Source organism: Hypanus sabinus, unplaced genomic scaffold (assembly GCF_030144855.1).
Source record: "Hypanus sabinus isolate sHypSab1 unplaced genomic scaffold, sHypSab1.hap1 scaffold_416, whole genome shotgun sequence".
NCBI classification, from domain to species: domain Eukaryota; kingdom Metazoa; phylum Chordata; class Chondrichthyes; order Myliobatiformes; family Dasyatidae; genus Hypanus; species Hypanus sabinus.
Genome location: NW_026781295.1, coordinates 142,705 through 168,524, shown reverse-complemented (window position 1 = coordinate 168,524; position 25,820 = coordinate 142,705). Strand labels below are relative to the sequence as shown.

The 25,820-nt window shown below is 48.7% G+C and overlaps 1 protein-coding gene across 1 annotated transcript in view; it reads left to right on the top strand.

The window, feature by feature from the left end:
- Positions 1-25,820, top strand: part of LOC132388810 (uncharacterized) — a 59,902-nt gene that overhangs the window by 8,227 nt on the left and 25,855 nt on the right. The window contains exons 3-6 of the mRNA XM_059961232.1: positions 5,677-5,796; positions 12,190-12,309; positions 13,805-13,921; positions 15,731-15,922. Coding sequence (XP_059817215.1) covers positions 5,677-5,796; positions 12,190-12,309; positions 13,805-13,921; positions 15,731-15,922 — 549 coding nt within the window. The remainder of the gene's footprint in view (positions 1-5,676; positions 5,797-12,189; positions 12,310-13,804; positions 13,922-15,730; positions 15,923-25,820) is intronic.

Genomic DNA, 25,820 nt, shown 5'->3' with positions numbered 1-25,820 from the left:
GAGTGTGTGATGGGACTGTGTGGAGTGAGCTTCACGCTGTGTCTGACCCCAGGAGTGTGTGATGGGACGGTGTGGAGTGAGCTTCACTCTGTGTCTGTCCCCGGGAGTGTGTGATGGGACGGTGTGGAGTGAGCTTCACTCTGTGTCTGTCCCCGGGAGTGTGTGATGGGACGGTGTGGAGTGAGGTTCACTCTGTGTCTGTCCCCGGGAGTGTGTGATGGGACGGTGTGGAGTGAGCTTCACTCTGTGTCTGTCACCGGGAGTGTGTGATGGGACGGTGTGGAGGGAAATTCACTCTGTGTCTGACCCCGGGTGTGTGTGTTGGGACGGTGAGGAGGGTGATTCACTCTGTGTCTGACCCCGGGAGTGTGTGATGGGACGGTGTGGAGGGAGATTCACTCTGTGTATGACCCCGGGAGTGTGTGATGGGACGGTGAGGAGGGAGATTCACTCTGTGTCTGACCCCGAGAGTGTGTGATGGGACTGTGTGGAGGGAGATTCACTCTGTGTATGACCCCGGGAGTGTGTGATGGGACGGTGAGGAGGGAGATTCACTCTGTGTCTGTCCCCGGGAGTGAGTGATGGGACGGTGTGGAGGGATATTCTCTCAGTGTCTGACCCCGGGTGTGTGTGTTGGGACGGTGAGGAGGGTGATTCACTCTGTGTCTGACCCCGGGAGTGTGTGATGGGACGGTGTGGAGGGAGATTCACTCTGTGTATGACCCCGGGAGTGTGTGATGGGACGGTGAGGAGGGAGATTCACTCTGTGTCTGACCCCGAGAGTGTGTGATGGGACTGTGTGGAGGGAGATTCACTCTGTGTATGACCCCGGGAGTGTGTGATGGGACGGTGAGGAGGGAGATTCACTCTGTGTCTGTCCCCGGGAGTGTGTGATGGGACTGTGTGGAGGGAGATTCACTCTGTGTCTGACCCCGGGAGTGAGTGATGGGACGGTGTGGAGGGATATTCTCTCAGTGTCTGACACCGGGGATGTCTGATAGTAAGATAGAAACATCGAAAACATACGGCACAATAAAATTTGAGCCGAATGCGTCCCTGCTTTAGAAATCACTCGATTTACCTACAACCCTCTATTTTTTCCGTGTTCCCTATCCATAAGAACCTGAAAAGACGCTGTCGTATCCGCCTCCACCACCATTGCAGTCAGCACACTCCACGCGCATGCCTCTCTGTCGATAAAAAATGACCCCTGATGTCATTAAAAACATGGACAGGTATATGGACAGGAGAGGAATGGATGGTTATGGGCTGAGTGCAGGTAGTGGGACTAGGTGAGAGTAAGCGTTCGGCACGTACTAGAAGGGCCGAGATTGCCTGTTGTTTCCTTGCTGGAATTGTTATATGGTTACATGGTTATATGGTCTCCTGTATACCTACTCCACAGCGCCTTAAAACTGTATCCTCTTGTGTCAACCATTTCATCCCTGGGGAAAAAAAAACGTTTGACGATGCACATGATCAATGCCTCTCATTATCTTATACACCTCTATCAAGTCACCTCTCAGCCTTCATTGCTCCGAGGAAAAGAAACCGAACACCTCCCTCTGCAACTGGATCCAAGTCTTCCTGACTGGGAAACCTCAGTCAGTCCGGATTGGGAGCTGCATGTCCAAAACCATCACACTGAGCACGGGGGCTCCCCAGGGTTGCGTGCTCAGTCCACTGCTGTTCACTCTGCTGACCCACCACTGTGCGGCAACACACAGCTCAACTTCGCCGATGACACGACCGTGGTGAGTCTCATCAGCAATAACAACGAGTCAGCTTACAGAGAGAGGTGCAGCGGCTAACGGGCTGGTGCAGAGCCAGCAACTTGTCTCTTAATGTGAACAAAACAGAAGAGGTGGCTGTTGACTTCAAGATGGCACGGAGGGACCACTCCCCGCTGAACATCGACGGCTCCTCGGTAGGGATCGTAAAGAGCAACAAGATCCTTCAATGTTCAGCTGACGGAAAATCTCACCTGGTCCATCAACACCAGCTCCATAGCAAAGAAAACACAGCAGCATCTGTACTTTCTGTGAAGGCTGAGGAATGTCCATCTACCACCCACCCCCCCCCCCCCCACCATCCTCATCACTTTCCACAGGGGTTGTATTGAGAGCATCCTGAGCAGCTGCATCACTGCCTGGTTCGGAAATTGCAGCACCTCAGATCGCAAGACCCTGCAGCGGATAGTGAGGTCAGCTGGGAAGATCATCGGGGTCTCTCTCCCCGTCATAACGGACATTTACACTACACGCTGCATCCGCAAAGGAAACAGAATTATGAAGGACCCCATGCACCCGTCGCACAAACTCTTCTCCCTCCTGCCATCTGGGAAAAGGCTCCGAAGCATTCAGGCTCTCACGACCAGACTCTGTAACAGTTTATTCCCCCAAGATTTCAGACTTCTCAATACCCGAAGCCTGGACAGCCACTTTGCCCTATTGTCCTGTTTAATATTTATTGTAATGCCTGCACACTGTGTCTGCACTTTTTGGAGTCCAGTGTAGGTCAGTAGTCTTGTGCAGCTTTCTCTGTGTGTTTTTGTAACGTTGTTCAGTCTAGTTTTAGTCCTGTGTCAGGTAACACCATGGTCCTGAAAAACATTGCCTCACTTTTACTACGTTCTGTACCAGCAGTTATGGTCGACATGACACTACCCTATTCACATAACGCATGCTCTCCAATCCAGGCGACATCCTTGTAAATCTCCTCTGCACCCTTTCTATGGTTTCCACATTCTTCCTGCAGTGATGCGACCAGAACTGAGCACAATACTCCAAGGTGGGTCCGACCAGGGTCCAATGTAGCTACAACATCACCTCTCGGCTCCTAAACCCAATCCAGGCAACATCCTTGTAAATCTGCTCTGCACCCTTTCTATACTTTCCACATTCTTCCTGCAGTGATGCGACCAGAACTGAGCACAATACTCCAAGGTGGGTCTGACCAGGGTCCTTTGCAGCTGCAACATTTCCTTTAAGCTCCTAAATTCAATTCCACGATTGATGAAAGCCAATACACCATTCGCCTTCTTAACAACAGAGTCAACATTCTCAGATGTTTTGGACTCGGACCCCAAGATCGCTCTGAAGCTCCACACTGCAAGGTGTCTGTCCATTAATTCTATATTCTGCCATCATATTTGACCTACCGAAATGAGCCACTTCACACTTCTCTGCGTTCAACTATATCTGCCAACTGTGCATCCTATCAATGTCACGCATTTACATCTAACAGGCCTCCATACCAACCAAAACATCTCCAACCTTTTTGTCATCCGCAAACATACTAACCCATCCCTTCACTTCTTCATCCAGGTCTTTCATAAACCTCACAAAGAGAAAGGGTCCTTGAGGCACTCCACTGGTGATCTAACTCAATGCAGAAGATTACATGTCAGCAACCATTCCGTGCCTTCTTTGGGCAAGTCAGCCCAAAGTAATCTCACTTTGGATCCCATGTCCCCTTATTTTCACAATAAGCCTTGCATGGGGTACATTATCAAATCCGTCTAATCCGTTATACTACATCTACTGCCCTTCCTTCATTAATGTGTTTAGTCACATTCTAATAAAATCACGTCCTCCAGCGACAATGTGGATGGATATTCACTTTGTGTCTGACCCTGGGAGAGTGTGGTGGGACGGTGTGGAGGGAGATTCACTCAGTGTCTGACACCGGGAGTGTGTGATGGGACGGTGTGGAGGTAGATTCACTCTGTGTGTGACCCCGGGAGTGTGTGATGGGACGGTGTGGAGGGAGATTCACTCTGTGTCTGACCCCGGGAGTGTGTGATGGGACGGTGTGGTGGGAGATTCACTCTGTGTCTGACCCCGGGAGTGTGTGATGGGACGGTGTGGACGGAGATTCACTCTGTGCCTGACCCCGGGAGTGTGTGATGGGACGGTGTGGAGGGAGATTCACTTTGTGTCTGACCCCGGGAGAGTGTGGTGGGACGGTGTGGAGGGAGATTCAGTCTGAGTCTGACCGCGGGAGTGTGTGATGGGATAGTGTGGAGGAAGCTTCCCTCTGTGTCTGACCCCGGGAGTATGTAATGGGACGGTGTGGAGGGAGATTCTCTCTGTGTCTGACACCGGGAGTATGTGACGTGACGGAGTGGAGGGAGCCTCACCCTGTTTCCGACTCTCTCTGGTCTGTCCACAGAAGACCCTGAAGTATCGTATGTGGAACTTCATTTCAAATCCCTCTCTGTTCCCCGGGTCCGGACGAATGGAGGTCAGTTTCACTTTGTTGGTTTGACTCTGTCCGGATGATGTGTCTCTTCCGGTTGAGAAATCTCATGGCAAGCGCACAGTTAATCCTATTTATTCCCTGTGAGACAATGAGTCAGGGGCAATGTGTGCGAGACTCGATGAGATAGGAGCTCTCCGGGGAGTTCGGTGAGATGGGATCGCTCTGGGAAGGGTCGTGGAGGAGGCAGAGCAACAGGCGGGGCGGTGTAGAGGGAGGGCTGTGGAACGGGATGTTCTCTGGTTGTGGTCTGAGCAGAGAACGTCATGAGATTTTTTGTGTGGTGGGAGTTCCGTGACGGGGGGGGGGCGTTCGGCTGGGGGCGCTGGGGAGGGAGAGCTGTGTGTGTGGGGGGGTTCATGCTGCGAGAGCTGTGAGTGTTGTGGCATGGCCGGTGAACAGGAAACACCCTGGGAGGAGTGGCCCGGCGGGCGGAGAGTGGCAAGGTCAGTGAGGAACTTCAACTCTGTAAAATGTGTACAACACTCTCCCCGTTCTAACCCCACTGCCTCATCCCCCTCTCTCCTTTCTCTCCACTGCCTTCCTTTTCTCCGCCATCTCTCACACGCTAATCCTCTCTCATCCTCTTTTCTTCCTCTCTGGTACAGTCTTTCGTTTCTCTCACTGTCCCTCTCACACTCTCTCCTCTTTCCCAACCCTTCACTCTGTCATTTCCACATCTCTCCTACGGCACCTGCTCTCTCTGTTGCCATTTACCCTCTATCTACTTCTCTTTCCCCACTCTCCTCTTTCCCACCCGCTCTGCTCTCTCTCTTTCACACTCTTCTCTAGCGCTCTCGCTGTCCGTTGTCCCTCACTCCGTTCACTTGTCCCCCTCACTTTCGATCCTTCCTATCTCAGTCTGTCTCCCCGTTCACCTCCATTCGTTCTCCCCCAGTTTTCCTATCAACTCCCCGTCTGCACCCTCTCCCCCCTGTGTATTCACCCGGCCTCTCTCTCCCTCATGCTCCCCACTCTCTCCTAACCCTCTCTCTTTAACCTCTCCCTTTCTCTCTCGCTCCCTTTGTCTCGCACCCATCTGCCTTCCAAATTTCTAGTCCCAATCCCCACTCTCACCTTCTCTTTAGCTATCCCTTTCACTACTCTCACTCTCCTTCAGGCATAAACTCGCTCTTTGTCTTTCCCCTGTCTCGCCCCCATTCTCTCCCATTTTCTCGCCCATCGCTCCAATCGCTCACTCCTCACTCCACTTAGCCTTGTCATTCTCACTCGCCTGATCTGTCTCCTCGGCTCTTCACCTTCACTTCGACCTCTCCCTCACTTCCAATCCCTACCTCTCAGCCCTCTGTCTCTGCACTCTATCTTCTTGTCTCTCTGTCCTCACCGTTCCCCCATTATTTACCGGCTCTCCTCCTTCCAATTCTCCCTCTCTCATTCTCTCACTTTCGTCCCCAGACAGTCAGACCTCCACCTACTCCGAGCTGAACTTTCGGAAAGACGAACGCCTCATCGATGAGGGTGAGGATCCTCCCATTGCCTCGGGACCCGGCGAGCTGCGAGTCACTGCACAGACAGGTCAGAGTTCACAGTAGTGTCGCCATTCTGAAGGGGTCACGTGTCAGACTCCCCAGTGTCCATTTTTCTAATGCATCCGCCTCGACCACTACCTCTGACAGTTTGTGCCTTGGACTGGCCACCATTTGGGTAACAAATGTTTGTTACTCGGCTCCCGGATTCAATTTGTTTGCATGTTTTCCCTCTCTCTGACCTCTGGCTCTCGATTCTCCAAGACGAGAGAAAATAACTCTGCGTATTCACTCTGTCTCTGCACCTCGTGGTTTTAAATAACTCTAAGAGGTCACCCTCGCACTCCACGGAATCCAGCCCCAACCTTCCTGACCTCTCGCTGTCACTCCCTCCATCGAGTCCCGACGATATTTTCATAAATCTCCATCTGCAATCTTTCCAGTTCAATGCGTTTGCAATGTCGCCCCTCGTAATAATGATCAGAGACGTATTTACCGACAATTAACTTGATTGTCTAATTTGCCAAGCACGTGAATTCATACCTTGTGTCCACACCGGATATCTCATCCTGACCTTACATACACGGTCAGAGAACAGGAAAAATATCATCAGTTAAAAGGAAGTTCCTGCTGCTGGTCACGTGTTTCCTTGTGAAGGGAAGGTCGTGCCTCACGAGCCTAATTGAGTTTGTTTGAAGAGGTAACAAAATAATTTGACGAGGGTAGGGCGGTAGATGTGTTCTACATGTATTTAGTAAGGCACTTGACAAGATCCCCATGACAGATTCATGCAGAATGTTATGAGGCATGGGATCTGTGGAACCTTGTCTGTTTGGATTTAAGAAATGGCTTACAGGAAGAAAGCAGAAGGTGATAGTGGAAGGAAAGTTTTCTGCCCGGAGGTCGGAGACTAATGGAGAGCCGGAAGGATCTGACTGGTGGCCCCTGCTCTTCGTGATTTCTATAAATCACCTTGATGAAGAGGCGGAAGGATTGGTGGGTAAGTTTGCGGATGACGCGTAGATTGGAGGAGTTGTGGATGGAGCTGTAGTTTGTCGCCGGTTACAAGAGAGTACAGACGGAATGCAAAGTTGGGCAGAGAAATGGCAGATGGTGTTCTATCCCGATAAGAGTGAGGTGATGCATTTTGGAACGACAAACCAGAACACTGAGTACAGGGTTAATGGTCGGTTACATAAGAGTGTCGATGAACAGCGGGAACTTGGGGTTCAAATCCATACATCCCTCAAGGTTGCTGCGCAGGTTGATTGCGCAGTTAAGAAGGCCTATGGGATGCTGGGGTTCGTTAATAGGAGGACTGAGTTCAAAAGTAAAGAGAACATTTTGCAAAACTACAAACCTCTGGTGAGACCACAGTTCTGTTCAGTTCTGGTCACCTCATTATAGGAAGGACGTTGAAGCTATGGAGTGGGTGCAGAGGAGAATTACCAGGATGTTGTCTGGATTAGAATACAGGTTTTATGAGGGAAGGTAAGCAGAGCTGTGGATTTTCTCTCTGGAGCGTAGAAGAATGAGAAGGGACTTGATAGAGGTCTACAAGCTTTTGAGAGGGATAGACAGGGTGGATAGTCAGTACCTTTTTCCCAGGGCACGAATATCAAACACAAGAGGGCATATGTACAAAGTTAAGGGAGTTACGTTTAGGGGAGACAGCAGAGGTAAGTTTTTTGTTACTCAAAGGGTTGTGGATGCCTGGAACGGTGGTGTAGGCTAAAACATTGGTGGTATTTAAAAGCCTCTTGCACAGGCACATGGATGAACGAAAAATAAAGGGTTACGTGGTAGTTTGGGTTCAGTACTCGATTTAAGGAATATATGGGTTGGCACAATATCGAGGACTGAAGGGCCTGTGCTGTGCTGTAGTGTTCTACTTTCTAGGGTCTAGTATCCCAGTACACAATGCCGTGGTCAGACACAGAGCTAAGCTCCCTCCCACTCCCCGCTGTGCTGTAGTGTTCTACTTTCTAGGGTCTAGTATCCCAGTACACAATGCCGGGGTCAGACACAGAGCTGAGCTCCCTCCCACTCTGCGCTGTGCTGTAGTGTTCTAGTTTCTAGTGTCTAGTATCCCAGTACACAATGCCGGGGTCAGACACAGAGCTAAGCTCCCTCCCACTCTCCGCTGTGCTGTAGTGTTCTACTTTCTAGGGTCTAGTATCCCAGTACACAATGCCGGGGTCAGACACAGAGCTGAGCTCCCTCCCACTCTCCGCTGTGCTGTAGTGTTCTAGTTTCTAGTGTCTAGTATCCCAGTACACAATGCCGGGGTCAGACACAGAGCTAAGCTCCCTCCCACTCCCCGCTGTGCTGTAGTGTTCTACTTTCTAGGGTCTAGTATCCCAGTACACAATGCCGGGGTCAGACACAGAGCTAAGTTCCCTCCCACTCCCCGCTGTGCTGTAGTGTTCTACTTTCTAGGGTCTAGTATCCCAGTACACAATGCCGGGGTCAGACACAGAGCTAAGCTCCCTCCCACTCCCCGCTGTGCTGTAGTGTGCTACTTTCTAGGGTCTAGTATCCCAGTACACAATGCCGGGGTCAGACACAGAGCTGAGCTCCCTCCCACTCCCCGCTGTGCTGTAGTGTTCTACTTTCTAGGGTCTAGTATCCCAGTACACAATGCCGGGGTCAGACACAGAGCTAAGCTCCCTCCCACTCCCCGCTGTGCTGTAGTGTGCTACTTTCTAGGGTCTAGTATCCCAGTACACAATGCCGGGGTCAGACACAGAGCTGAGCTCCCTCCCACTCCCCGCTGTGCTGTAGTGTTCTAGTTTCTAGTGTCTAGTATCCCAGTACACAATGCCGGGGTCAGACACAGAGCTAAGCTCCCTCCCACTCCCCGCTGTGCTGTAGTGTTCTAGTTTCTAGGGTCTAGTATCCCAGTACACAATGCCGGGGTCAGACACAGAGCTAAGTTCCCTCCCACTCCCCGCTGTGCTGTAGTGTGCTACTTTCTAGGGTCTAGTATCCCAGTACACAATGCCGGGGTCAGACACAGAGCTAAGCTCCCTCCCACTCCCCGCTGTGCTGTAGTGTGCTACTTTCTAGGGTCTAGTATCCCAGTACACAATGCCGGGGTCAGACACAGAGCTAAGCTCCCTCCCACTCCCCGCTGTGCTGTAGTGTTCTAGTTTCTAGTGTCTAGTATCCCAGTACACAATGCCGGGGTCAGACACAGAGCTAAGCTCCCTCCCACTCCCCGCTGTGCTGTAGTGTTCTAGTTTCTAGGGTCTAGTATCCCAGTACACAATGCCGGGGTCAGACACAGAGCTAAGTTCCCTCCCACTCCCCGCTGTGCTGTAGTGTGCTAGTTTCTAGGGTCTAGTATCCCAGTACACAATGCCGGGGTCAGACACAGAGCTAAGTTCCCTCCCACTCTCCGCTGTGCTGTAGTGTCCTAGTTTCTAGTGTCTAGTATCCCAGTACACAATGCCGGGGTCAGACACAGAGCTAAGCTCCCTCCCACTCCCCGCTGTGCTGTAGTGTTCTAGTTTCTAGTGTCTAGTATCCCAGTACACAATGCCGGGTTCAGACACAGAGCTAAGCTCCTTCCCACTCTCCGCTGTGCTGTAGTGTTCTAGTTTCTAGTGTCTAGTATCCCAGTACACAATGCCGGGGTCAGACACAGAGCTAAGCTCCCTCCCACTCCCCGCTGTGCTGTAGTGTTCTACTTTCTAGGGTCTAGTATCCCAGTACACAATGCCGGGGTCAGACACAGAGCTAAGTTCCCTCCCACTCCCCGCTGTGCTGTAGTGTTCTACTTTCTAGGGTCTAGTATCCCAGTACACAATGCCGGGGTCAGACACAGAGCTAAGCTCCCTCCCACTCCCCGCTGTGCTGTAGTGTGCTACTTTCTAGGGTCTAGTATCCCAGTACACAATGCCGGGGTCAGACACAGAGCTGAGCTCCCTCCCACTCCCCGCTGTGCTGTAGTGTTCTACTTTCTAGGGTCTAGTATCCCAGTACACAATGCCGGGGTCAGACACAGAGCTAAGCTCCCTCCCACTCCCCGCTGTGCTGTAGTGTGCTACTTTCTAGGGTCTAGTATCCCAGTACACAATGCCGGGGTCAGACACAGAGCTGAGCTCCCTCCCACTCCCCGCTGTGCTGTAGTGTTCTAGTTTCTAGTGTCTAGTATCCCAGTACACAATGCCGGGGTCAGACACAGAGCTAAGCTCCCTCCCACTCCCCGCTGTGCTGTAGTGTTCTAGTTTCTAGGGTCTAGTATCCCAGTACACAATGCCGGGGTCAGACACAGAGCTAAGTTCCCTCCCACTCCCCGCTGTGCTGTAGTGTGCTACTTTCTAGGGTCTAGTATCCCAGTACACAATGCCGGGGTCAGACACAGAGCTAAGCTCCCTCCCACTCCCCGCTGTGCTGTAGTGTGCTACTTTCTAGGGTCTAGTATCCCAGTACACAATGCCGGGGTCAGACACAGAGCTAAGCTCCCTCCCACTCCCCGCTGTGCTGTAGTGTTCTAGTTTCTAGTGTCTAGTATCCCAGTACACAATGCCGGGGTCAGACACAGAGCTAAGCTCCCTCCCACTCCCCGCTGTGCTGTAGTGTTCTAGTTTCTAGGGTCTAGTATCCCAGTACACAATGCCGGGGTCAGACACAGAGCTAAGTTCCCTCCCACTCCCCGCTGTGCTGTAGTGTGCTAGTTTCTAGGGTCTAGTATCCCAGTACACAATGCCGGGGTCAGACACAGAGCTAAGTTCCCTCCCACTCTCCGCTGTGCTGTAGTGTCCTAGTTTCTAGTGTCTAGTATCCCAGTACACAATGCCGGGGTCAGACACAGAGCTAAGCTCCCTCCCACTCCCCGCTGTGCTGTAGTGTTCTAGTTTCTAGTGTCTAGTATCCCAGTACACAATGCCGGGTTCAGACACAGAGCTAAGCTCCTTCCCACTCTCCGCTGTGCTGTAGTGTTCTAGTTTCTAGTGTCTAGTATCCCAGTACACAATGCCGGGGTCAGACACAGAGCTGAGCTCCCTCCCACTCTCCGCTGTGCTGTAGTGTTCTAGTGTTCCTGTGTTCTAGTGTCCACTGCTCTGTCCCCGTCAGACCTTCTGGGCCCCTCTGTCAGCTTCGCATGTTCCTGAGGAACACCGCCCATATTTGCCGATGCGCCACCGAAAGGATCCAATCACGACACAACTCGGCTTGCGAAGGAAACTGCTCCAGCTGTGACCGGAGGGAAGTGCAGAGAGCCGTGAACGAATCTCACCATATCCGGGGTATCAGCCTCACCTCCACGGACTCGCTCTGCACTTCCCGCTAAAGCAGACAGCCAGTCTGGATCATTCTCTTACACCCCATCACCTCCTATCGGTGGAAGATGCGAAAGCACATTTCACCAGGCTCAAAGACAGGTTCTACCCCGCTGTTATCAGACGATTGAACAGTCCACTATTCCCATAAGATGTACTCTTGATCTCAAAGTTTACCCCGCCGTCGCCCTTGTTCCTTGTTGTCTGCCTAAACCGCACTGTATCTGTGAACGTAACACGTTACTCCGGGTTCTGTTATTGTTTTCCCCTGTTCTACTCCAGTGATGTGATCAGTATCTGTGGCATTCCACTGGGACTCTTCTGTCTGTGATGTATATGTCGGGGTGGTGAGGAGGGAGCACAGTATAAAACTTAAACCATTACCTCCCTTTTCTAAACTCGCTCTCTTCCTTCTCTCCCTTCCCTCCCCTTCTCTCACCCCGTCTCCTCTCTCTATCCTCTCTCCCACGTTCCTTTCCTCTGTCACCCTGTCCCTCTTTCAAACTGGTTCCCCAATGTCTCACACTGCCCCCTGATTTTCGCACGCACTTTCCTCTCACTGCCATCCCTCCCGAACCCGTCCTTCCCACCTCTCTTTGTCTCTAGGTTTGCCGCTGATCTCTACTCCATGTCTTCCACTCCTTCCTATCCACCTCTATATCCCTCTCCCCAATGCTCTCTCCTCGATCTTTCCCTTTCTCAAAATCTCTTCTCTCTCTTCAACATCCCTCTCCCTCTGTTCTCCGCACACATTCCCTTCTCAATCACCCTCTCCTTCGATCTCTGTCACCTTTAACCTCCCTCCTCACTGTTCCCGTCTTTCTACCCTCTTCCCAGCACTCTCCCCCCTCCCTCTCTGTCTCTCACTCTCTCTCCCCTGTTTCACCTCGTTCTCTTTCCCCATTGCTCTCGCGTTTTGCAGCCCATTGCCCCATCGCTCTTGCCACGTCCCTGTCCATCGCTATCACAATCTCTCCTCCTCTCTCTCTCCACTCTCCCAAACCATTTGTCCCGCTCCCTCTCGGCACATCTCTCCAACTTGCTTTTCAAACTCTCTCCTCTTCTGTCTTTCCTTTCTCTCCGCGAGTCTCTCCCACATTCTATATAGCTGTCTCATTCTATCCCTAATCAGCCTGTCCGACTCTCTCTCCCAGATGGTCTGACCTCCCCCTACTCAGAGCTGAACTTTCGGAAAGACGATCCCCTCACCGATGAGGACGAGGATCCTCCCATTGCTTCGAGACCCAGAAGGATGCTAACCGCTGCTCAAACAGGTCAGAGTTCACAGAAGTGACGCCATTCTGGAAGCGTCAGATTCGCCCAAAACTTTCAAAATTCTAATTCAGCTGCCTCGACCACTTCTCTGGGAGCTACTGTCTGTGATGTTTATAAATGATCTGAATGATATTGTAGATGCGTTCATTGGTGAGTTGCACATGATGCGAACATAGGTCGTCTTGTGGATCATGTGAAAACTGGCAAAACAAATCACTGGGACAGACATCAGTCACAGATCCGATTGGAGAAATGGCGGTGTTTGGCCTGTCATGTATGAGATGTGTGAAAAAAGAACAAAGCGGGCAGACAATAAAACAATTGTGAAAAAATAATAAACTCTGAATCCAGACGTTCAAATCCCCATGTATCAGAATCTTCCGGATAAGCCTCCCCTGAGGGACTGGTCAAACGCCCAATGAAGATCAAGAAGACATCACCCATTGCTCCAACTTAATCAATCGATTACGAGTAAGGAATTCCACAGGGGTCGATGTTATGACTGTTTTTTTTTAAATAAAGCAATGTATGTCAATGATTTCCTCTGCAGTATTAAAGTATTTGTGGTTAAATTTGCAAAAGATGCAAAGATTGCTGGAGGAGCGGTTTTGGGTTGCGGAAACAGAGAGCCTGCAGAGGGACTTAGATAGTTTAGGGGAATGAGCATAGAAATGGCAAGTGAAATACAATGCTGGATAGTGTATGGGCATACACCTCGGTGGATGAAGTAAACAACAGACTAGCATTTAGATGGTGAGAGAATTCAAAATGCAAAGATGCAAAGGGATTTGGGAGTACTTATGCAAGATACCCTAAAGGTTAACCTCCAGGTTCGGGCGATGGTGAAGAAGGCGAACGAAATGTTGACATTCATTTCTGGAGGTATGGAATATAAGAACAGGGATGTGATTTTGATGCATCAAATGCACTCCTGAATATTGTGTGCACTTTCCGCTCCTTATATGTACTGACATTAGAGAAGGTTCAGAGAAGATTCAGGAGAATGACTCCAGGAATGAGAGTGTCGCTGTATGAGGAACATCTGGCAGCTCTTGGGCTGTGTTCCCTGGAGTTCAGGAGAAAGCGGGGGCCTCTCAGATAAACTTTCCGAATGTTGAAAGACCTGAACAGACTGGATATGACAATGTTATTTCCCAAGGTACGGGATCCTAGGACAAGAGGGCACAACCTAAGGATTGAAGGACGTCCTTTCAGAACTGAGATGCGGAGTATTTACTTTAATCACAGGGTGGTAAATCAGTGGAATAGGTTGCCACGAGCAGCTGGGGAAGCCAAATCACTGGGTGCATTTAAGCAATTGATAGATAGGCTCTTGATTAGCCAGCGTTTCAAAAGGTATGAGAAGAGGGCAGGGTAGTGGGGAAAAATGGAAAAATAAGATCAGCCCGTGATTGAATGGCGGAGCAGACCCAATGGCCCGAATGTCCTACTTCTCCTACTATGTGGTGTTATGGTCATATGGTCTCTTCACAGCTGCTCAAGAGAAGGAGTCGAAAGTGAAGATCGGAAATAGACCGCACCGTCTGATCTGCCTTCTCTGCCTAGTTACGTCAGTCCTCATGGTGATAGTGGCCGGTCTCTCGATCCATGGTGAGTGGAACCGTCTCCCTGTGGAGTTAGACCATAAATAAAGAGAGTGAACTGAATTATTATTGTAAAACACCACAGTGACACCTACACGCCCCTTATCGTAACACCGATTAAAAACCCATCCCCACAACACGGACACAGCCCTGACCATGATGATGACTCGGCCTTTACCGTAACACAATCAATACTCTTCCTGACAGTCACAACATTCACCATAACATCAACAACGCTCTCAAGGTCACAACCTTCAACGAGACACAGATACACTCCTAACCGCGACACACACAGGACCATCGCTGTTACACAAGCATAGCAGTCACACTGACCGGAGCGAGCACATCACTGTAACAGCGACATGCCCCTGACCATGTTACTGATAAACTCCTCAAAGCGACACCGAAACACACCTCACAGTGATACCGACTCGATTTTCACCGTGACACTGAGGTACCTGACACATTGACAACTTCACACTCCTCAAAGTGATCCGCTCACGCATCGTGAAAAAGGCCATGAATTCACTGTAACACCCCTTACCGTGACGGTATCACCCCTCAACATCACTCCAGTGTACCGCTCACTGAGGCGATTACCCACACCTCACCCTGACACATGCAAGCCCCTGAACGTGTTACCGACACTTACATTCTCTTTTTTTTTTGAGAACTTTTTTATTGCATTTTTAAGTAGTTACAAAATGAAGTATGAAAAAAAATGTATATAACCCTTCCCCCCTCCCCAACCCCTCCCCCCTAACTGCCCTATAGAAAAAAAAAGAGAAAGAGAATAAAAAAAGAAAGAAAGAAAGAATGCCTGGTTGTTGGAAGATCTCCACATGCTCCACGGAATTCGTAATAACTTTAATATGTATATTTATTTCTTTCCCCAAATAACCAATTGTTTCATCTTCAGAGCATCTATATATTTAATCCTGTCTTTTGTAAATAAGGGCTCCAAATTTTCAGAAATGTTTCATATTTATCTCTTAAATTATATGCATTTTTTTCTAATGGAATACAACCATAGATTTCTTTCTTCCAAGAGTCTATACTTAATTATGTATCCGATTTCCAAGTAACTGCAATAGCTTTTTTGGCTACTGCCAGTGCAATTTTTATAAATTCTTTCTGGTATTTATTTAGTTTGAGTTTCGGTTTTATCCCTTCAATATCACCTAATAAGAGTAATATTGGATTATGAGGAAATTGTGTTCCTGTAATTTGTTCCAGTAAAAGTATTAAATTTGTCCAAAAAGTTTGAATTTTAGAACAAGACCATAAGACACTTACATTCCCAAGAACACAGACATGGTACTCTCCGTCACACCGATAACCACCTCAACGTGACCCTCTCATACACACCGTGGCCATGATTTGTCCCACACCTTGACACAGACACGGTGAGACCACACTGTGAGACCAGCCCATTCTACACAATGAACCAGATACTCCACCCATCCTGACACTACAAGGCCCCTCATTTCGACATATTACTGGCCTTGACATCGATATGCACTTCATTGTGACCCGGTACACCTCTCGCCGGAGCAGAGAATCTCCTATCACAGTGACACCGACACGTCCCTCACAGTAACTTGAGCATGCCCGGCAAGATACTGACGCAGACCCCCATGGTAACGACAACAGAATCTTCACCGGGACACTGATATAACCCTCAGCGTGACATAGACACGCGATTCAAGGTAGCACCTACGCCTCTCACTGTGCACCAGCACATCCTTCACTGTGACACCCTTTACTGACTCGCGTGTCAATGTAAACGCTAAACACCCTTCACCATCTCTGTCAGTATCACAGAATCGTCACTCTAAGGAAACCTGTAACCGAAACTACTATGAGTTAAACTCAACCCTTCAATCGAAGCTTTCTGAGCTCAACTCCAATCTGTCCGATATAAAACGAAGGCACAGCGATCTCCGTCACCAGTTCACTGAGATGGAAACGAAGTACAGATCTGTCAATGAAACAAACGCTCAAATCTGTGAATTGTTGACCAGCAGACGAGGTGAGGCATCATCCCCCTCTTTCACCCACTCCTCGTCACAGGGCAGGCATGGAGAGAGGAAACGTCTGTCTGTGTTTGACATCGGGAGTGTGTGAAGAGATGGTATGGAGGGTGATTCACTCTGTGTTTGATCCGGTGAGTGTAAGATGGGGCCGTCGGCATCCGGAGTATGTAATGGGATCGCGGAGACAGAGCATCGGTGCATGAATCCGGGAGTGTGTGATCGGAAGGTGCAGAGGGATGTTCATTCTCTGTGACACTGGACTGTGTGATTGGATATTCTGGAGGGAGTCCGTCTCCGTGACTGTGCCATGGAAGGAGGGGGGCGAAACTACGCTTTGCGTGAGAACACAGGAGAGTGTGATGGGATGGTTCTGAGAGAGCTTCACTATGACTCGCCAGGAATTGTGTGAAGGGATGTAAGGACGGAGATTCACACTGTGTTAGCCTCGGGAGTCTGTGATGGGACAGTATGAAAGCAGCTTCTTCTGAGTCTGACACTTCGCTGTATGGTGCGTTGAGAAGCAGTAGAGGTAAAATAATTCTCCCTCTGACATTTGTCGTGTGTGGTCTTTCCGTGTCTGACCGCTGGCGTGTGCGATGGAGCCGTGGAGAGAGAGATTCACACTGGGTCTGACCCCGGGAGTGTGGGATTGGGCTTAGTGGAGGGATTTAAATTCTGTTTTATGACACAGGAGCCTGTGTGATGGGACGGATGGAGGGAGCTGTACTCTGTGTCTGACCCCGGGAGTGTGTGATGGGACGTTGCGGAGTGAGATTCATTTTGTGTCTGACCCCGGGAGTGTGCAATGGGACGGTGTGGGGTGAGATTCACTCTGTGTGTGACACCGGGAGTGTGTGATGGGACGGTGTGTAGGGCGATTTACTGTGTGTCCGCTACCGGGAATGTGAGATGGGGCAGGGTGGAGGGCGATTAACAGTGAATCTGACTCCGGGAATGTGTGATGGGATGGTTTGGAGGGAGATTCACTCTGTGTCTGACCCCGGGAGTGTGTGATGGGACGGTATAGAGAGAGGTTCACTCTGTGTCTGACTCCGGGAATGTGTGATGGGACGGTGTGGAGTGAGATTCACTCTGTGTCTGACCAGTGGAGTGTGTTGGGACGGTGCGGAGGGAGATTCACTCTGTGTCTGACCCCTGGAGAGTGTGATGGGACGGTGTGGATGGAGATTCACTCAGTGTCTGACCCCGGGATTGTGTGATGCGAAGATGTGAAGGGCGATCCAATCTGTGTTTCACCCCGGGAGTATGTGATAGGACGGTATGATGGGAGATTCACTTTGTGTTTCACTGATCCTTGTTCCTGATTTCCAGAGCAAACCTGTTCCAAGAACTGGGTCAGAAATAAAGACCGGTGTTATTTCGTATCCACGTTTGAGACAACTTTCCGCAGAGCGATGCATGAATGTTCAAACCGTGATTCAAGGCTGCTGGAAATCAATTCAAGGGATGAAGCGGTATGTGTCACAGCACGGGAAGGTCCCACATTAACACAGGAATCATCACACACCAGCGGGATCAGACACAGAATGAAAACCCACAATACACTCCCGTAACACGCCCCCGGGGTCAGACACAGAGTGAAGATACCTCCCAACGTCTAGTCAAAAACTCCAGGGGTACGACAAGAAGTGAATACCAACACGCTCCCTTCACACACTGCCTGGGGGCGGCAGAGTGACGCTCCATCCACATCTGCCCATCACACAGTCGGGGGGTCAGACACAGATGAATCTCCCTCTCCCTCTTCCATCACACACTCCCGGGCTCAGACAGAGAGAGAAGCGCCTTCCACACCGTCCCATCACACACTCCCGGGGTCAGACACAGAGTGAATCTCACTCCACACCGTCCCATCACACATTCCCGGAGTCAGACTCAGAGTGAAGATACCTCCCAACGTCTAGTCAAAAACTCCAGGGGTACGACAAGAAGTGAATACCAACACTCTCCCTTCACACACTGCCTGGGGGCGGCAGAGTGACGCTCCATCCACATCTGCCCATCACACAGTCGGGGGGTCAGACACAGATGAATCTCCCTCTCCCTCTTCCATCACACACTCCCGGGCTCAGGCAGAGAGAGAAGCTCCTTCCACACCGTCCCATCACACTCTCCCGTAAATAGTTTTCGATTCCGGGCATTAATCAAAGGAATTTAATTCGCAGAATTTTGTTTTCCGCACTCTTGTTCCCCGAAACCGTGCTTACTGGATTGGACAATGTGCGAACAGGTGAGATTTGGACTGATCTGTAGGGTGGAAGATGGGGAATGACACTGCCCTGAGGGGAGAAAATGCGATTAGTTTACGGACTGAAGTAGGTTTGTGGAAAGAGGGAGGGGGACTGGGATTAATTTCAAGACTGAACGAGGTTGTTGGGAGAGGATGGTGCAGTGGAAATATTTTAGGGAGCGATACGTGTCTGTGACGGGACAGGGCAGCTAAATATTTTGACGGTTGTCAGTGGACTTCGGAGATTATTTCTCTGCGATTATTTTGGTGACTGATGCAGGGCTGTGGGGATTGGAAGATGCAGTGGAATTAGTCTGGAGTCTGACACAGGTCCTGGTCCCCGTCCCTGTTCCGAAGAAGTCTTCAGTGTCCTGCCTAAATGACTGCCGACCCATTGCACTGACATCCATCATCATGCTGTGTTTCGAGAGGCTCGTCATGAGGCATATATAGACCCTGTTGCCCCCCCCCCGACCTCACAGGACCCCCTGCAGTTTGCGTACCGTCCCAAACGCTCAACAGATGACGTCATTGCCATCACCCTCCACCTGGCCCTAACCCACCTGGACCCCTACGTTCCGATGCTTTTTATAGACTTCAGTTCAGCATTCCGCACAATCATCCCTCAGAAATTGATTGGAAAGCTGAGCCTACTGGGACTGAACACCTCCCTCTGCAGCTCGATCCTGCACTTTCTGACTGGGAGACCTCAGTCAGTCCGGATCATGTGCAGCGTCTCCAACACCAATCTTATTTTGAGGACGACACAGGGCTGTGGGGATAGCCGAGTATAATGGGATTAGTTTGGCGACGGTTTCGTGTAGTCCGCCGGTTCTGTTTTACCTCTGTTATTTTTTTTTTAACCATTTATTGACAGGAATGATGCTTTGGGTCTTCTGTACAAGGTGTCCTCTGGAAGGCCCTCCTGCAGTGAATGCAAATCGAGAAGATGGGGAGGCAATTGCCTTCATGATAACCACCGTTTCATCTGCGAGAAACCCTACCGCCCGGAGATACCTGCAAGGATTCAGTTTCTCTGTTAACAGCCCGTAGAGCCGACTTGAATCAAATGATTACCCTGTCTTTCCTTTCCTTTTCTCTTCTACTCTCCATTCTCCCCATTCCCTCGACATCATCCCTACATTCTCTGCCAAACCTTCTACTCTATTCTCCGCTTTTCGCAACCCCATTCTCCCCACCACACATGGACAAATCCCGCTCTATCCCTTTCTTTCTCGCCATGCGTCCCTCATCCCGCTCTTCCGCTCTCCCTCTAACTCTCTCTCTACTCCCTCTCCTCAACCTATTTCTCGACTTTCTTCGCCTGCTGTTTCTCCGCTCACTATTCCAAACTATTTTATATTTCTCTCCCTTTCCCCCCCTCTCTACCGCACACTTTCCCTCCCCTCTCCGTTCCCTCCAACAATTCTGTCTCCCTTATCTCTCTCTCGCTCTTTCTCCTTGTCACCCGCTCTCTGCTCAATCATGTGCCGCCTGGTTCCCGATACCCCAACTCTGGGTAAAAGGTCTGTGCGCAATCCCGCTATCTGCGTCCCTCTTGCGTTTATGCAACTCTGTAAGGTTACAGCTACGCTGCAGCGAATAAAGACCCCTTCCTCTCTCCATCTCTGTTACTCGAGTCCCGGCAATATTCCTGTAAATCTCCCTCTACATTCTTTCCGGCTCAATGACATTTTTTCCCAGAGCAGGGCGACCAAAACATTGCGGCCTCACTGACGTCCTGTCCAACGGCAACGTGACCTCCCGACACATGTACTCAGTGTCCTGACCAGTGAAGACCAGCGGGCCAGGTGTCCTCTCCACTCGCCTCGGATGTTTCCTACTGGAATCTCCATTTGATTTATTATCTCAGACTTCCATGGCCTGTAATTTCTTTTTTTGAAGCATCAGTAACGCATAAAGATGTAAGGTTAAATCAAATTACAAATGTTAATAAGTACCGCAAAAATGTCGAGTTAATTCTCGTCCGTTGAAACATGCGATTGCGCAGTGCGAGTAGCTGTCCCTTTGATTTCTGTGTTTTGGATTTTCTCCCCGATTAGACAATAGTCCGCCGATTTATTTCTGTAATCAATGTGCACGACCATGCATTTTCCAACTTTGCATTTTATTTGTGAATGAAGATTGTACTAATCTTTCTAAGTTCTTCTGCACCCTGCCTTTTTCCTGACCACCACCTGCTCCGTCACCAATCTTCGTACCATCTGCATACCTGGCAATAATGCCACCTGTCCATCATCTAAGGAATTTTTATTCAGCATAAAAACAAAACGCGGAGCCTGCGGAACATCACCAGTCGTTGGCAGCCAAACAGAAAAGCGTCCCTTTATTTCGAATCGCTGCCTCCTAACAATTAGCCAAAGCTCCAACCATGTTAGTAATTTTCCTTTATACCATAGGTTCTTAACTTTCTAAACAGCCCCATGGGTGGCACTGTTACATATCACGTGATGGGTTAAAAAGTTCCAGCAGAAATGGACAAACCTGGAGTCTGATTCTTCCTTTATAAGTTATTTTATTAGTAGCAACGTAATAAATTAATATAAAATATGATAAGGTAAACTGGTTAGCAGAGTATATGCATATATAAGTCAGTAAATAAGGTTCCGAAGCTTCTCCCAGCTCAGGTGATTGGGTGATGGAGTCTTACGGTGGGATGGTCAGTAGTCAGTTCAGTTCTGGAATTTGATTTGAGTGGAGTTGGAGAGAGAGAGGGTTTAGTTTTGCCTTCCCAGTGCCGGTGCCGACGATCTTCCACGTTGTCCTCCTGCTCCCGAAACATATAGAAAGTCACCAACTTGTGACCACAAAAAGAGGACCGTCTTTCGTGGTGGAGTTATCAACCCAAGCGAGAGTTAAACACACTGATAGCTCCCCACCGGTCACTCCTTTGCCCACACTGTGAGCACAATTCCACCCTTGTCGTGGGCACACAAAGCTCACCAGTGTCCCGATGCCTCTGACGTGTCCTGTTTCTCTGGTGTGTCCGATTATCAATCCAACTGACCGTGTATATATATATATCACAAGGCGGAACATGAACTGTTCATCATATAGCTCCGCCTTTCAGTTTCCAAGGCAGCTCACGATCTTTCTGTTGCTCCCTCTCCCTGAAATAGCACACACGCTGTTCGCCCCCTCTCTCTCTTTTTTAAAGGAACAGTCCACTTTTGAATAACCCTTCAGATCTCGTCACACCTCCCTCCCTTTTCGAAAACAAATGATGAAATAACAAAATGTTTGTCTTAACTATCGACAAAACTGCTTAAAGCAATACATGTGGAATTATCAAGTAATGTAGCAACCAACAAACTCAAACTTAATATCTAGACAGACAATCTGCTGTAACATTGTCAGTACCCTTCAAGTCTTTTATTTCCATGTCATACTCTTGCAAGATCAGACTCCATTTAAGTCACCTCCTATTCTCATCCTTCATTTTACTCAGAAACACCAATGGTTTCTGAGCAGGACATATGTAGACATCGAAATGTTGCGATGCTAAAATGAGTGCTGGCAACTCTTTTCCAAAAGTGGAGTAATTTTCCTGATGCACATTAAATTACTTTGAGAAATAAGCTACCGGATGTTCAATTTCATCATCGTCCTTTCGCAACAATACCGACCCAGCAGCTTCATCACTGGCGTCTATCGCGGTTAAGAGTGGTTTATTGAAATGGTTTTCAGGCGGTCAAATGCCTCTTGGCAAAGTTCAGTCCACACAAACCTTTCAGTCTTCCCTAGGATTTTTATTAGAGGGAGAGCGATGTCTGCGAAGATCTAACAAATCTTTCGGTAATACCCCACCATTCCCAAAAACCTCTGCAACGCTTTCTTGCCCGAAGGAGCGGGAACCTCAGCAATAGCCTGAAACTTGGCCTGCACAGCTGCTGGTTGGCCCTGGTATTCAAGATACCTGGCAGTGACGTGAACAAATTCACTTTTAGCAAGGTTTTCTGTGAGATTTGCCTTGGACAGTCTTTCAAACAGTTTATCTAATGCTGAGACATGCTCTTCCCAAGTGTCATTCTATACAACCAAGTCATCAATATAAACACCTGTATTTTCTAAACCCTGATTCATTGAATTCATCATCCTTTGGAACGTTCCTGAAGCATTCTTCATCCAAAAGAGTAAAACATTGTACTTATACAATCCAGCGCAGGTATTTATACCGTCCTTTCTGTTAAGGGAGCACAACAGTGATCTTTCACCAGGTCAATCTTTGTAAGGTATTTAGCCTTGCCCACTCTGTCAATACAGTCATCCACTCTTGGGATGGAATAAGCATCTGCCTTAGTTACTACATTAACTTTCCAGTAATCAGTACATAATCTGATACCCACTCCCGACATCGGGACAATCACGCACGATGACGCCCAGTCTGAAGTGGATGGCCTAATTATGCCGGCTGTTAGCATGTATTTAATTTGCTTTTTCACCATTTTATTTTTGTCTTGGTTCATTCTGTAAGGGTACTGCTTAATGGGATCAACAAAATTTACTGTCTGTCTCATTTCCTCTGTCTCGGGATCAATAAAGTATGTCTGTACAATTGCATCATGCAACATAGCAGTACACGGTCTTAGAATGTCAGGGAATAAATCATTACACTTGTTAATTAAACTCTTCATTTGTTTTTGTTGCTTTAACTGAAAATCTTGAATCCTCCCACCAAGATTTTTTTCAAAACATCAGAATTTCCGAGTCTTGTGGAAAAACAACAGGCAGCCCTGGTATTCCAGTAGCAGACTCCATCATCTCCTCCGTTGTCACTACAGTACACAGAGGTGTAGGATCGGGGTCGGGATCATATCTACGTGGACGAGCTGTGCAGACTTTCTCCATCAATCAGGAGTTTTAATAACATAATTTAAAGAATCAATGTTTTTAATTATTCATATGGACCACTAAATCTCGCTTGAAGTGTGTTGGTAAGGAGAAGAAACAGCTTTAAGACCCTTTTCCCAACATGATATATCTGCTCCCTCGCTCTTCTGTTATACCCCTGTTTCATGTCTATCGGAGAGTGCTGTAAATTCTGCTTTGCGAGTTTGCAGGCCTCGTTAATCTGTCTATGAATGCCAAAGCATAACTAAGCACGCTCCTACTTACATTCTGATCTGAACGTTGCTGTCTGAGAAGGGACAAATCTGACCCAATGTGCTCAGCTCTCAACTCTTTAGCGATCCCCTCGAATGTTTTCGAAGTAAAGTATTGATTTCAGATTTGATTTCTGTATGTAAACCTACCAGTGCGAAAAAAATGATCAGTGCTTTTCCCATAGTCTTGGCCTTGATATTCCTGAGAGGCACTGCGTCATGGAACCTAGACATAGTTCGCATGATGGTACTCATATACTCATAACCAGCTGGCCAACACAATCCACTATGACCCACGAAAAAGGTTCACCAGAAGTAGATATCGGATTAAGTGGTGCTTCTTGAATAACTGATTATGTTTCCCCACACCTGACCGGTATGGCAAGTCCTACAAAAATTCAAAACATTATTCCTTAAATTAGGTCAGTAGAATTCCTTCATATTTTTTTTCACTATCTTTCTGACTTCAAAGTGTCCAACCAGAGGCATACTTTGAGCCATGTTTAAACTCTCAGCCCTGTAAACTTTCGGGACCACTATTTGATGTTCAATGTTCAATTCTCACTTGCACGCACAGCAGTGGTATCAACCTCCTCGGTAACATCCCATCCTTAGTATAATATCCTACCGACTCCCTCGGAACCTCCTCTTCTGTGAGAGATGTCTCCTTTAACGTAGCAATTTCAAAATCTCGGTTTGTTACGCTAAAAAATCATTTCTGGACAAGGACAAACCTTTCTCGTCTTCCATGTTACCCAAATCCTGATATAACACGGAAGGTAGAAAAATCTCTGACAAATCCTCGTAAATCCTCGTAACAAATCCCTTGTCTTTGCTAACTGTATCAGAAGGCTTTTTAGACGTGCTTCGGGCTACTGCGCACGTGGTGTAAACATCACTATATCTGCGTGTATCATCAGCCACACGCTTGCTTGTTAGCTGTACTGCCGAATAAATTTCAACCTGGATAAGTGCCAATCTATCACTTATGTTTACCAAACTGAGTGCCATAACTAAGATTACGTAGAACATGTTTACATTTTGAAAATTTCCAAACAACCCATCTAGTCTGTTCTTACGACTTTTAGCTTGAGTCGTCTCCATAGTAACCCAGTCAGGTGCTCTCCGAATCCCGCTTCCCCGAACTATCTGCATCAGCAGCCTTTTCAGCTACTGCGCATGTGGAGTACACATCGGTATCTGTGAGTGGGTCGTCAGCCACAGGCTTGCTTTTTAGCTGCACTGCTGAATAAACATCCCCACCTGCAAGGTCATTACCCAGCAAGACATCAACATTGTCTATTGTCAACTCAGATCGTACCCCCCCCCCCACCTTAACAGATCCTGATACCAACTTACATTGTAAAATTACCTTATGCAATGGTACGGACTCGGTCCCCTTTCCAAATCCCTTAATACTATTGTCTTCATCGGCTTTTGTCTCATCACCGAAGTCCAATATCAGTGACTGGAAAGCACCAGTATCGCTCCAGATTCTCACTGGAACCGGGGTTGACCCCTCTTTTACAGACACAAACCTCTCTGAGATAAACCGCTCAAATCCCTCCTGCACTCGGTCAGACCCTTCATTTTCCGTGGCGTCTCAAACGACCAAACAAAACCAACACGCCCAAACTGCTGGTGCAACGCACCAGGCCAGGCAGCATCTATAGGGAGAAGCACAGTCGACATTTCGGGCCGAGACCATTCGTCAGGACTAACTGAAATGAGAGATACTGAGAGATTTGTAAGTAGGAGGGGGAGGAGGAACAGCGAAATGATAGGAGCAGACCGGAGGAGTGGGGTGAAGGTGACTGCCAGAAAGGCGATTGGGAAAAGGGATACAGAGCTAGAGATGGGAAAGGATCATGGGACGGGAGGCCAAGGGAGAAAGAAAGTGGGAGGGGAACACCAGAGGGAGATGGAGAACATGTAGAGTGATGGGCACAGAAAGGACGAAAACAACGGGGAGTGAAGAAAGAAACCAAATGTGTCAGAGATTGGTTAAGAAGGGGAGGAGGAGCATTAACGGAAGTTAGAGAAGTCAATGTTCATGCCATCAGGTTGGAGGCTGCCCAGCCGGTATATGTTATTATTCTTCCAACCTGAGTGTGGCTTCATTTTTACAGTAGAGAAGGCCAAGGATAGACATATCAGAATGGGAATGGGATGTAGAATGAAAATGTGTGGCCACTGGAAGATATCAGAATGGGAATGGGACCAGTTGGGATTGGCTCCTTTTCCTTTCCTTTTTTCCCTTTTCATCGCGAAACTATTCTCCGCCACATGACCAGGCTTCTGACTATAGTGACAGGTAAAACTGGAGCACTTCCCTTTTGACTGCATTCATTCTTCCTTACTCTTGTCACTAGTTCCCAACTTACTCTGTTGTTTTACGCGTAGGGTATCTTTGTTATCCCTGTTATTCCTATGGTAGTTTTCGCTCGGGGGGAAAAAAACTTGTGGGTTAAAGCATACTGCATCTGCTAACGTAGC